The 14,547-nt window shown below is 37.5% G+C and overlaps 1 protein-coding gene across 2 annotated transcripts in view; it reads left to right on the top strand.

Moving 5' to 3' along the window:
- CDH13 (cadherin 13) overlaps window positions 1-14,547 on the top strand; it is a 438,138-nt gene that overhangs the window by 74,045 nt on the left and 349,546 nt on the right. For both annotated transcript variants that reach the window (XM_054269469.1, XM_054269468.1), the window contains exon 2: window positions 12,892-13,003. In XM_054269469.1, the coding sequence (XP_054125444.1) occupies window positions 12,892-13,003 (112 nt within the window). The remainder of the gene's footprint in view (window positions 1-12,891; window positions 13,004-14,547) is intronic.

The following is a 14,547-nucleotide window of genomic DNA, read 5'->3' as shown; positions in this document are numbered from 1 at the left end:
TGGGTTTTAATTGATGGGTTGCAGTTCACCATTTAGAAAATGTGAGCCTTCTGGAAGCCACGGGTGGTGTGCTTTGTTCTCTCGTTGCTTCTTCAGTAATAAACAACTTTCTACCAGTGCTGGAAATCACAGAACTGAAAGCTTGTTATAATTTTCCATGGTGCTGAAAAGGACACAACACTTGTATGTTTGCCCTAAATATATACCTATAAATACACCTACTTAGCCTAATTAAAAAGGAAATAATTTGGAGTTTCAGCTTTTTAATTCTTACATTTTGTAGATATTTCTTCCTTCTGCCCTCTACAGAAAGTGTCTCTTTATTTAAGTTTTATTAATTTGCTGAAGCAAATCACAGAGCCTCCCTGCTTTGTGTGTTAATTGCATTATTTTCATTTACAGATGGGGGAACATGGGGAGGTTAAATGGTTTTCCTGTGGTGTGGCCTGAGTTTGTCTCTTGGCATGGATTAGAATTGAGGAAGGGAAATCCTGATCACAGTGACTGGGAGCATTGGGAATAACCAACAGGTCTAGGAGTGAAACCTGGAGCCTGCTTATGCCTTCTGCACTGAAATGGCATTACAAATGAGTAAAATATAGGTAAAAACATTTATACATTAAAATGAGGCTCCAAATGACCCAATTTGCTCTGCCTTCTGGTTTGATTTTGGCTCAGTTCCTAATCTAGTTTCTCACAAGAGAAACTCCTACTGCGAATAGCTTCTTCTTAATAATAGAATATTACTTTACTGATTAATATTTGTTGGACACTTAGTCTAATTACGCTTTCTCACAGCTACTTTAATTACTATAATATGAGGTTTAGCTTAAGCAAAATATTCCAGATGAGTTTAGTGATGCTTTGCAACTTAATTCTGTACATGGGAGCGTGGCAGCTGACTTGGGAGAGAGGAGAACACTCTCCTTCCTGAGCCAGGACACGTGTTTTTAAATGATAAGATGTGTCAGTATTTTTGCTCCTGAATCAGAAGATGTAATGCTGAGGATTTACAGAATCTGGGAACTCTGAAACCTCAGCCTGGGGAATAGCTGCAGTGAACATGATTAACTGGATAAAGGGGAGCTCTGTGTAGTGCAATTGAGGATGTCAGTGTTTACTCACTAATTGAAATTGGAGAGGCTGAATTAAAAGCTTGTGATTAGTAAGGCATGCCAATACCTTTGAGGGCTAGCTCCTATCTTTTCAAACGTGCAGAGGAACATGGGATTGTTTTTCTTGGTGAGAAATTGTCCTATTTCTTCTGTGTCATTTGTGTTGAAAAGCAAAAGGTGAAATATGGAGATAAGACCCTGGAGGAAGTTAGTCAATAAGGTTTTATTTCCAGGATATCCCATTTTCAAGTGGAGGTGTAGTCCACATTGATATTTGTTGAATATCTTGGTGGGTAGTACAAAATTCTTGGACTGGATTTTTGTAGAAATGTGATCACCTTGGCATAGCATTGAGGAAGGAGAGCAGGCATGAAAAAAGTGGAGGATTCACTAAAAAATGTGGCCTGGCACCTGCAGTTCTTAGGTCTCCATTTGTACATCTCCAGCACCATTTGCAAACCTCAGATCTCCATTGCCTGTTGTTTTACAGAAAAATACTTAAAAGCAAAGTGTATTCTTTACTATTGATAACAATAAATTATCAATTAAAACCCAAAACCCAACAGATTTTTGTGCATCAGTCCTGTTGAATCTGGAATGATGTCCTCGAAGTCCAACCTGAATTTTGACATACTTAGCATTTACCATAAACTTGCCCCAGAAGTGTTTGAAATTCTGTATATTCACAATAGAGGACTTGAATGCTTGGTTGATAAAACATCTGATAAGACAAATGTTGTGGGAATAAATCATTCTCATTTTTTTCAGGGACTCAGGCTTCATTAAAACTTTGTTCTCCTCCTTTGAAATGGTTTATATCAGTTTAGGGAAGTAGGAATATATGTAGCTGCTGAAATGCTCCTGCTTCATAGTATGTAGGAAGGCACAGGAATTTGATTATGGAAAAAGGGTCTCTTACAATATTTAAAAAAGAAAAAATTAGTTTTCTGGTTTTGAATAATGCTGATTTATTTTGAAGTGTAATGCTTTATGCTTTCACCCTTGGAAACTGATTCTTATTTAGGAGATGAAAGATTGTGCAAAATATAATATTCTTGTATAATTTAAACTGCCTGATAATGTGCTATAGCCTCCTAGAATTCAGGCCTAAACATTAGGCATTGATTTAAAAAAGGCATTTAAATAATTTAAAATTGTTCAATGCTGAGCATGATCAGCACCCCAATCATTTTCAAATAAAAGTACCTATAAAAATTGAAGCAGATGAATAATTTTAAATTGCTTTATACTGTGCAAGCACAGAACCCCAATCACTTTCAGGCTGAAGCACATACAAGAAAAAATGATTGAAGTGCTCCAGTAAATTTAAATTGCTATATACAAGGAAAAGGGCTTGAAATTATTGGATACTCAAATTTTTTCTTTAAATTTCCCTATTTTTAGGTACAACCCAAAGAGTTTAACTTTGTCAAGATGAGACAAACAATCTGATTTTATAAACTTGCAAAATATCACATTAACCTCTGTTCCATGTAGTAATGATGGGACATTCCACAACTGAATGTCACATATCCTGCTGTAGGAATTCTCAGTACTATTGTTATTAAAGCAGGATCCAGGGCAGAAATTTACATTTTTCCCAACTTCTCATGTGTTTAATTCTTATTGTTTGTGTCTGCGGCCTGTTGGATGTCACGTGGAGCAGCTGATTCGTCTGGTAAATACAGATAATTATAGAACAATTAAAAGTACTGGAAGTGCCATCCACAAGGTTTAGTGGGGAGGCTGCAGTGGCTTCCTGACCACTGGAGTTGATTTAAACAATGGCTTCCAAAAGCAAATGATAGTTTATTGTGGAGGTTCCATGTGGAATTTGTGGGATGCAAAATCTATTCTCGTGCCCCAGGACTGGCAGCTGTTCCTCCACCTGAGGAAAACGTTGTTCTCATGGGTACAGATAATTTTCTATGATTATTGTTTCTACAATAAACAAAAAAAAAAAAACCCAAAAAGCAACCCCTTAACATTTTTAGCAATTAACATCCAACATTTCCCAGAAACACCATTCCTTGATAGTTGAAAAAAAGTTCTTCTGTAAAGAAATAAGAAATAAATATTTCACAGGGTGTTACTGAGGCTTTCTGCAATACTCCTGAGATCTCATTCTCAGCGTGTCAGGGTTTTCTTTGGCTACCTAATACACGTGAGGTCAATAGTTGTATCTTTTGCATAAAAGATTTCATTCAGCTTTTAAATTGCAAGCAATTATAAGAGAGAGGGTTATAGACCAGGGTCTTGGTTTCACATTATTTATGTTCTAATTAACTTACCAGACTGAGATTTTCCCCCACCTACTTTGGCTACTAAGTGTTGATCTTTAATAGTTATCTGTTCCTAGCATTAATGGGTTTTATTTCTTTGGAAAGGTCATTCTTGATGTAATGTCACTGTTAACATGAGGGAGCCTGTAAGTTTTAGACATTTTGCTTGATTGTGATGAGCTCAAAAATACTGAACTACTTGCTGCCTTTCCCCTGGGGGTTGCTTTCACTCTGAAGAGTTAGTACAAGTTCTTTTTAATTTTTTGACTGTGTTCTTGCAATTCATTAAAAGCACTCCTCAATGAGCAGCTGACATAGCCAAAAATACATGGTTTTTGGGTTTTTTAAATCCTTTTATATTTATTTCAAGATGACTCCAGGAGCTTGAGAATTACTACTTGTTGTGGGTAAATACATAAGGTCTGGACTTATAAAATGAGCAGATATGCAAAAACTTTGACCAAAATGAAATAAATCCATGTATGGTTACTACCGTACTACTACTAAGGTACATTTACTGCTCTTCAGGAAAAGAAAGTGAAATCACTTTAAAACCAGCACTGAAGAAGACTTAGCTCACATGGTTTTTGTGCAAATGAGAAACAGATGAGAAGATAGAGAATGCCTTGACCCACTAAAAGAGATTAAGGTGATTTACAGCCCTGTCCTTACTAAGAGTTCACCTCTGAGCTTGGTTTTTAAATAAAAATCCATAGGAAGCCAATCTATTTATTCTAATACTATCATACCATTATTGCTCTGTATTATTTGCTGTAAAGAAAGAGTAACGATGTGATATGCAGATACCTTCATGAAAGAGTTTTCTACAGCTTATTTTATAGACTAGAAGGTCCTCTTCCTGTTGATGTCAAATAAAATCTTGTCAAAACTGGCAGAGAGGTTTGTGTTGGGCTCCTTGTAGAAATTTAGCAGTTTTTATTAAGAGTCTTTGGATGTTAGACGTGTTTTTTCTCCAATAACCTTGCTGGAATCAAGGGATTTTACTTGAAAGTATTAATTTTTAAAAAATCTTTCATTTGTGAGTGTTCAGGAGAAGGTCAGAAAACGTTCAGCAAATCTTTTTTTGAAGTTGAAAACCAGATATTTTCACTTGTCCTTATACTTTTATGAGTTCTGGGGGGTTGTTTCTGTTTTTATAATGTTTGAAGGTGATAGAAGTGTGTTTGTGTTTAATCCTTAAATCCATGTTATACTTTCAAAGACTGTTTTCAGCAAGCTCATTTTCAGTTTTAGCTTAGCAGTGCAAAAGACAGATGTTCAGTGTTACACCGAGTTCAGTTTGTGCTGCAGTAATAATTGCTTTAGACTCTAACTTTGTGGAATATGAGGAAAATAATAGGTGGAAGGTTGGTTTTTCTTTTTGATAACTATCACACTGCTGGGAAATTAAACATGTATCATGTTCCTTAGAGTTTCCAGCCATCCTATCCAAAACCCACTATCTGCTCTAAGAAATATGATTTTAATTTTTTCTTTAACAGCTTTTGCCACATCAGTGTTTTCCTATGTGGAATAATGACTTTGCCCCATGCAACTCCATGTGAAGGGTTTTAAATAAGTTTAAACAATTTTTAATTTATTTCCTTTTTCGAAAACCAGAGATCCATATTTTCATTCATCTAAATGCTTCATGAAGTCATTACTGCAGGAAAAGAGGATCAACCTGTTTATTCCGTTAGGCAATAAATAACTAAAATGTTTGGTGTGAGCAGATCTTCACAAAGGTTATTGTTGTAAGGCAGTTCAGGTTTCAGCAATTCCACACCTTGCAGCACAACCAGCCCAGAACTCTGACTTTCAATGTTTCTTCTTTATGCCTCTTTCACTGGTACAGGAATGGCTCATTTGCATTACTCTGTACCCTGTAAAATGAATTTATTATGCAGCTTCTCTAAATAGGCTAACCAGTTGTAATCTCATTCCAGTGGTGTATGGGTTTCAACAAAACATGATTACTTCTTTCATAATGCCTAAAAATAAACAAAAAATAACCATGGAGCCCAACCTGTCCTTTTGCTCGAGTCTAGTGTGTTAAATGGTGCTATTAATCATGATGGGTAGTTATTTACTTGTTAAATACTTGAGTAATTTAAAATATTACTTATTTTGTGCACAAGTAACTGCTCTTGGTCTGTTATTAATCATCAAAATACTTAATGAAGCGGGATGAGAAGCATTCCCAGGATTAAAAAATCTGAACAATGATCAGATACATCTGCATGGCTGGAAGTGAGAGTTCATCCTGCATTCTGATCTGCACTTGTGGGTACAGATAATTCTGAGCTGGGAGCTCTGTTGGATCTGTGGGCAGATCCTGAACCTCAGCTAGGAATCTGTACGGAGAGGGAAGGGGCTGGAAGATCTCTGCTGGCCATGGGCAGAGCTGGTCCCCATCTGGTCAGAAAGGATATGGATTTAACAATGCATGAGGGTTTGCATCTGTGTTTGTGTTTCATAAAGATTATTCCTGGCTCTGTTTGCAGAAGCTGCTTAACATTGTTGAAGGTAAATGGTGGTCACTCCTCCACTGATATCAAATTTCACAGCTCTTTGTGTGCTGGTTAATTTTAGAATGACTGTGAGCCACCAGCATGACAAGACTTCAAAAGGAATTTTAGGAAGCATTAGGCAACATGTTTTGGGCTTAAGGAAATATCCAGACTGTGGAGAAGATTTATCTGGAATTCTTTACGTATTTTGCGCAGGTGGAGCTTAAGGAGGCACAAAGAAATGTTACTGAGATGGTCACAGGGATGTATCCAGATAGAAGGAGATGGAAGGAGTTTGGTTTGCCTAGCTCAATAAATGGAAGATTTAGAGGGGACAAAGGTTAATTTAGTTATGAGACAAGACTTGTGCAGGAATAAATGGCTATAAATTGACTGTGAACAAATTTACTCTGGGAGATATGAAATGACCATCAGAATAAGGGTCAGGAATTGTGAAATGTAGGAATTATTTCTGATTGGGATCAAGTGGTCTGGCCAGCAGATCACTGTGCCTGCTTGTGACACCAGAGGGGGTTCCTGTGTGAGGGTTTCACAGAATCTCAGGATTGTTGGGGTAGGAAGAGACTTCTGGAGATGATCCAGATCAGCCTTCCTGCCAAGATGGGTTACCTGGTTCAGGTGACACAGGAATGTATCCAGATGGGTTTGGAATATCTCCAGGGCTTCCTTGGACTTCCCAAGTTTTTCCTGTGCTCTAAAGTCAAGGGAAATCTAAGTTAGCTCAAGTTCTGAAGTATGGAAAATATGTTAGTAAAAATAATTTAAAAATCTTATTTTAGGGTGCAGTTTCATGTCAGCTGCCCCAGGTTGGGGTGCAGACTGTGGGTTTCTCACACCAGACCCTGTTTTTCCAGCCACATCATCCTGTGGACACGAGATTCACAGAACTTTGTGGTGGCTGGGCTCAGGGAGCAGGTGGGAATGGGAGAGCAGGAAAAGTGCTTGGGGAGAGAGGATTGTCCCAACTCTGCCTTGAAATGAGGATGCTGTCCAGGTGCTCCTGTACTTTGCAGGCACTGCCTGTATTATCCCTCTTCACCCTGCACAGTTTGGGCTCCGTGGTCACTTTGATCTCTGAACAGCCCCTGGGAGCAATAATAAATGAATAAATCATTTCTGAAGAAAATGATGGTGCCTCTTGCAGAGCTCCTCAACTTCAGAAGGCGAGTGGCTGTTTGATACTCCCTGTTCTGACACCACCACTGGCAAATCACTCCTTGAACAACTTAATGAGACTCCCAGTGCCAAGCAAGATGCACACCTTTTACTGAATATGCAATAAAATCCTCATAATAAACATAGGTACGTAAGGAAAGTGCCCATAAAAGGGGAGCTCCTGTGGTAGATAGTCTCACAAAAGAGTTTGTCACATTTTGTTTCCAGTTAATGGATGCCTACCGCAGTCACACAGCTTCAGTGACATGAGAACTGAATTCATTTAAGCCAATAAAGTCATTCTAATTTGCATTTTCATAGCCCACTCTTCAGTACTCCGAGTGTGACTTTCCCTTTTAGGACAGAGCTGTGCAGTAAATGGATAGGTAGGCCCTTTAAGAGGATATTTATCATCCTTGAAGAATCTTAGTGCCAAATCTTAATAGCATTTCTTACAAAAATGACTGGAGCTCTCTATCAGATATAGAGGTAGAGCTGTAGAGATAGGGAACAGTCTTCTTTTTTTTTAACTTCTTTCCTGATAGAAGAGCTGTTAAAGCCTGAAACAGTGAAAACTTCCTCCCAAAATGAAAATATTGCATTTAAAAATGCCCCAAATAATAATATTCTAGAAATCAAATTAATTTGAAAGAACTGCATTTAATTAATTTAGTCACATTCAGAGATAAATAATTCAACATACCTTTCTGTAAAGTTAAAATGCCTTTGTTAATTATGCCAATCAGAGGATAATTTATTCAGGGTTTTTTTTTTTTTTTTTTGTTCTAGTTGATATTAAAAAACACAGAAGACACAGAGAACTTCATGTCCAGTCTGTGTGTGTGATTTGATGAAATAATTGCCTTAGGACCTGCTGACACTCTAATTGGAGTCTGTGTAATGCAGAATCAGAACCTTACTTAGAACTGCACTCTCTTTATTTTAAGTATCCCTCTGTTAATTTCATTTGAATAACTCCCTCATTTAAATCTGAGAGAAGAATTCAAATTTCATCATCTCCCCCTGACTGTGTGCTGTTTATAACTTGTTTCCTTCTCTCATGGCCTCCTCATTATCCATTTTTGTGGGTCTGGTGCTGCAGCACCTGAACATGGAAAAGGTTTTAAGATTCAAAAATCTCAATCTGCATGATAAAAATATTTTGTCATGAGCAATTTAATTCAGTGTTGGCAGTTCTCATTATTCTGATTACTTTTTTCTCTTCGTTCTCAGCTCTAAGGAATACCATGTTTCTTATGAAAATCTGAAGTTTTCATATGCAAAAAGCAAATTTCTGTTTCTCATGTTTCCACAGAAAAGCTCAGAAGCATAAATTTTCAATACCCACTTCCAAGTAAATGAGTCAAATAAAAAAGAAGCCCCCAAACCATACTTCAAAACATAATAAAACCCCCACCCTACCAGAAATGCCAAACAAAACACCCAGAACTAAAAACTCCTTTCTCAGGAGGCGACTCACAATTTTTGAACTCTTGAAATTGTTGCTCTTAGTAAAAATGAGCATGATTTGAATTTTAGCTCCTCCTTCTTGTGCTCTATGTTGATTTGTTTTTATTTCAGATTACTCTCCTGAAGTCAAAGGTAGAATGTGGTCCTACAGAATATTTTCCTCTGGAAAGAGATTTGTTTACCTTTACTGTGTGCAGGATTCCTGTCTGGGCAGATGGCTTTCACAGGTGTCTGCACCATTTACGTTTCTAATTAAGTAAAGGCTTACACAAGGATGAATTTCACACCATAAGAATTTGTGTGAAATGCAATTAATATTCTGCAGCTTGTGTTTGTGTGCTAGGTGATCTCCTCAAGGTAGGGCTAATGAAGATATGAGGGTGTGCACAGCAAAAGGCGAGAAAATTCATTTGCAGAGCGAGCATGTGGCCAAACTGAAACTGTGCAAGTTGAAAAGAACACAAAGAACCTGAAATTCTTTAGAAAGACCTTTCTGAGATGACTTTCAGTCACCAGAAGAGGAGGTAGAAGGACCCTGTTATTCTTAGGTGCTGTGATACCCAAAGGTGCCTTAGCATCAGGGAGTTTATTCATTTCCCCTGCAGTACAGTATTAAATTGCTCTCTTTTTTTGCTTTCCAACCATATTCTGTGTGAGCAGCTTTCAGTGCAAATGTAGAGGTCAGTAAAGGTCACCAGCATGTGTGTGCTGGTTTATTAACGAAAAAAAAAAAAGGTGTTTCTTAGGCTTGATATCTCACCAGGAGTGCAGTTCCAGCGCAGGGGCCCAACTAGCACAGGAGTTATCTGAACTATGGCATTTCCTTACACCAACTGGCAATAAATTCTGAAAGGAAAATTGTCATAATATTAAAACTGAGTCTGGGCTCTGTGCATTTCTGAAAAGCGTGAGGTTATGAGGAACTTTGATTTTGCTTGTTGATGAACATAGGATCAGTAGGTCTGAGTAGTCACAACTCTGCTTTGCTTTTCAGACTTCTACCCTTTTAGAGATTTTCATGAGGAAATTATTTGCTGCATAAGTGTCATTTTTGTTCAAGAATTTTGTCTTTTTTTCTTGGGAGCAGGTGAAGGATCCTTTTGTACTAATTGCCCAGCACTTGACTAGCTGGGTGAACAATATTTGTTTATTCACAGTTCTACATATGACATTTAAATATTATTTACAGTGTGTTTAGGAAGAAGTCTTCATATAGGCAGCTATCAGTTCATAAAAGCTTTTATTATATCCAAAAATATGAAATCTACATGGTGTTTGAATTCAGAATATATTCTGCTTTGAACAAGACTCTTTGCCTTACACATATATCTGCCTGACTTAATTTTTCAAGATATTTTTAAAGACTGCTGTCTCCAATGTGAAGAATCTTTACAGAAATTATTTTAATGAGCTAGACATTTAGTTCAACAGGAGTTTCTTCATAGAAAAATAAATTAAAAGAATAATTTTCTTTTTAAATACAATTAATTAAAAACTGTCCATGTGATGACAGATTTAACATTTTGTCTGACGTGTAGAGAAGAAGAAAGTGCCTGGAATTGCACAAGTGGAATAAAATGTTCCATTTCACAGCAAGGCCAAGCTTTAGTCTTGTAATTATTTCAAAGGGAGTAAAGGTCATTTTCTATTTGCTGCATCTCTATTATGTGAGCCTTCTGTACCAGGCTTACAGAAGTTAACTCATGACCCATTTAGATTGCCCAGATTTCAAAGTCAACTTAGACTGTCACAAATCTGATAAAGTTGACATATTCCCATCTCTAAGTACTGCTACAGATGATGTCCAAAGAGGCTTTTTATTTATAGCTCTGTAAGACAAGAGTTCCAGCTTTAAGGCTGGAGTAGCTGGGAGATCAGAACATGATTTGCCTCTCACTTGCTGTGTTAATCCTTTAGGAGAAGAGCTGTTTGTAGATAAATTTCAGGATATATGGCTTGGACTGTTTTTCTGGTGAGGACTCATTATATAACTTTGCTTGCATCTTGAGATGGGAAGAGGTTTTCTCCTGCTGTGATTGCATTTTTATGCATATTCATCCAGGAACACTGAGTCAGAAAGACAGGTACTTTAAACCTGCACCTGTGCACACAGAAAATGAGTGCAGAAGATGCATGTGTGCCTTTCTTCCTGTGCATATGCCCATTGAAATGCATATAAGGCAGGTTTTTTAACAATCAGTAATCAAGCTTTATGCACAATTTTCAGGGCAGGCTCTGAATACCTCAGTGCACATTTGCAGAAATCTCCTGCTGGAAGACTGAAGGGGACACATCCAATTCTCAACCAAAATCTCCAATAAAATCAAAATATCAATGTCATTAAGAGAATGAGGGATTGGAAGCTGTGGTTTTAAACCTTTTTAAGAAAGGCAGGAATAGTGTGATGATACTGAAATTATTAGAAGTCAAGTGTGTTGCACTTTTCTTGGTGTGTTACTTTAAATCTTTCTCTTCTTTCTTGGTTAATCCTTCCAAGGGACCATTGTGGAGAAGGACAGGATGGAAAGCAAAGGTGTCCATCTGTTGTGTTTGCCTTCCACCAGATTAATTAACATGAAATATTCTGGCTGTTCCTTGCAGTCTGCTGGCACTTCTGGCCAAGCTTTTACAGCAATGGTCTGACATGAAACAAATGATCCAGCAGTTGGTTCCATAAGAACAACTAATGCAGACCAGGTGCCTTTGGGTTTTGTAAATGGGATCACACTGGACTTTAAATGAGTGGGAAATGCAAGAAGGGAGAGAGCAGATCATGTATCACTGTGATTTAACAAACGGAGTGTGAGTGGTGGGGACTAGGGAAATGTGCAGCTGTAAAAATATTGCAGGACATCTCTTTAGGATCAGGATCTGCAGGCTGGGATGATAAAGGAGTGGAGGCGGGACTGAGAGATGCTGCTGGTGCTTTGGGAGAAGTGAGAGTGCTGTTGTCACCTGAGCTGGTGAAGGAGAAAAGAACCCTCAGCATTCACTGGTGTGGTATTAGGGAGAAATTGTCTTCACTTTAACCCTGAAGAACTTTATTTCCAAAACTGTAATTTTGTGTTGAGGATGTCTTGAGTAAATAGACCCATTGTGCAGAGCCACTTGAATTTAGGAGCAAATGCCTTTCAGAACCCCTGTGTTTGTTTTTATTCCTGGTTGCCACACGTGCCCTCTCTCGTGGACTGTGCTGGGGCTGCCTGACAAGCAGCGGATTGCCCATAACAATTCTGAGATCAGAGTGGTCAGTGCGCCACCTGAAAGTCAGGCTTTGTAAAACACCTTTAGATGTTCTAAAGCAGAAAGTACTACTTCTGAAAATGCACTTACACACATATGTGTTGGAAAATATGATTTGGCTTTTCCTGCTCTTAACCTTGCCTCCTTTTGCCTCTCTCTTTAGCCTTTTAACTTTTTAGTAATTTCTTTTTGCTTGCTGCTTCTTTCTTGACCATTCTTACTTCCATGCTCTCATTTAAGAGCTGCCAAGAAAAATAGCCCTTCAGGTTGTTTTCTCTATTCAGGGATAAAATGCTTCAGAGTCTGAGATTAGAATAGTACCTATTCCCAAGCAATTTTATTTTGCTTGTAAGCTTCCTCCTTTGATGTTCCTGTGGTGACACAGAGCTTGGGTGACCATGTTCTGACAGTGACACCGACTGTATTCTACTGGAGCCTTCAGATCCACCTCCTCTATGATGCTCACTTTTCTTTTTCAGTCCTCCCCTGGTGTAAACAAGCTTTTGATTGTAGGGAAAATGCGCAAACTGTGGCTTGGAGAGAAAGAAAAGAAACAGTTTATACTTGCTAGCAGAGAATTTATTCTAGAAATGAAACTTCTGTATGTGAGACTTTACCGATGAATACGGAATTTCTTCTGCAACTTGGTGATCAACTTTGAGACAGATTTGCAGCTCTTAATTTATCACTTTTCAAATTTATTTGCTTATGCTTAATGTCAGCATATATTTAGGTCCAGCTGTATTCAACTAGGCCTAAATAAATGTGATTTTTAGGAGCAATATTACATCCTATGTTTTTATGGACCAGTAACAATCTTTATTGATATTCTGAACTGAAATTCACCTTGAAAGCTCCTATTTTGTAATTTCAATGCCAGCCCATATATATATAAAAGCAAAAACCTTACATAAAACTTTTTTAGCAAGATTTGAAGGGGAAGTGTGATGTGATGGATATTTTGTTTTATGAGTATGGACCCCAATGTTTTGTTTTATGAGCACTGAGCCTAAACCTGCTATGGTTCCCAGAAGCCAACATGATGGATGAAGGAGTGGATGTTAAAAGTCTATTTCTGTTTTTTTTTCCCCTCAGGTTCTGCTGCTTGCATGTGCAGAAGATTTAGAATGTGTCCCTGGATTCCAGCAGAAGGTTTTTTATATAGAAAAGCCATTTGAATTCAGAGAGGACCAGCTGATTCTGAACCGTATGTTGTTTTCATATATTACTATTGTGCAAAAATCAAAATTGTTTATGGATTCATTTCATTCCTGCCATTTATCAGAAAGCTTTTTTTTGTTTTGTACCTAAGATTTTGGATATTGCCATGATTCAGTCTGAGTTCCCCTGTATTAATCCTATGTCTCTACAGACTTGACTTTGTTTCATATATTAGAAATGGCAAAACACAATATATAATCATTTAGGGCTATGTGAATATTGTGGAAACCTAGAATCAGCCATTTCTTAAAAATTAAATTTACTCTGAATTTCTTTTATAGTCTTACGTATGAGCCTGAAATCAGGACTTGCACATCAACATCTCTATTGAATTATCTCTGCAACTGAGATTTAGAAGTTAATATTTTGAAAGCACTCATAGCTGATACAAGTCCAAGTCTTGACATGAAATTCAAAGACTGGAAGAAGTTTGGGATCATCAGTGATAGCAAAGTGTCACACATCTGGAATATTCAGTATATTTCCATAGAGCAGGTGTCACCCAATCACAATGATAAAACCCAATCTGGCACTGTACACCCAAAGCATTAAACGGAAGGAGATCTAACAGTTTTTAAGTTCTGGAGTCAGTTCATTCCAATACTTCAGGGTTACAAATTGCTCATTCCATTCTGGGACTTTGGGATTTTAGCCCTGTCAAAAAAAAGTGATGCCTTTTCCAGTGTCTGATGTCTTTAAAGACTTAAAACAGGATTTAAGTGCTGCCATTTTCATAACTTCCAAACACATCTGCATTTTTATGTGTGATATTTATTGCTAATGATTTCTTTGTTGTGCTTGGCTGCTGGTGCTGAACCAGGAGTTTTTCTGGGTGTCCAGCAATGGGCAATATCCCATGTGCAATATCTGAATCTTACAGTGGGATGCAGCCCATAGCTTGGTGGAACCAAGAAATGCAAACCAATATTACTCACCAAATGCACACATTTTCAACTCAGTTCCATCCTGCTACACACTGATGTATTTTCACTTCAGATGAAGGTGTAATCTGTGCACATTCACTTTAAAATAGCATTAACTTCTCAAAACGAAATGTCAGAATTAGTTGCCAAAGTCTATTGAAATAAATCTCTTAAACTTAAGTCATCCAGCCTTTGGAGGTACTAAAATAAACCTCTAGGATAACATTTTTAGTCTCAGCATTTTGATATGTTGCTTAGTCTGAGCTGCTTTTTCACAGGAACTTTAGATCATGAGTAGTAGTACTAGTCAGAGATGTGAGATTGTTGTTCAGCTTGGAAAAGAGGCTTCAAGTTTCTTATTTCTTTATGAAATTTCATTTTCTCTGGAATTCTTATTTTGGACTTGTCAAACACATTATTCTTACATGGCTAGAAGTTGAAATTCTAAGAATATAATAGATTTAATAAGCAAGCTGGTTTGAAGACCTATTAAAAGAAGCAATATGATAAACTATATGAATATGGATAAGCTAAATTGAATACAAACAACTTTGTTGAATACTTTTTGCTTCAGAACTTTGAGGCTGTAGTGTGCCTGGCTAGATCT

The sequence above is a fragment of the Melozone crissalis genome, unplaced genomic scaffold (genome assembly GCF_028551555.1).
Source record: "Melozone crissalis strain CALT ecotype California unplaced genomic scaffold, PUWL_Pcris_2 ptg000007l_1, whole genome shotgun sequence".
In the NCBI taxonomy this organism is placed as follows: domain Eukaryota; kingdom Metazoa; phylum Chordata; class Aves; order Passeriformes; family Passerellidae; genus Melozone; species Melozone crissalis.
This window is presented reverse-complemented; position numbering and strand designations above follow the sequence as displayed.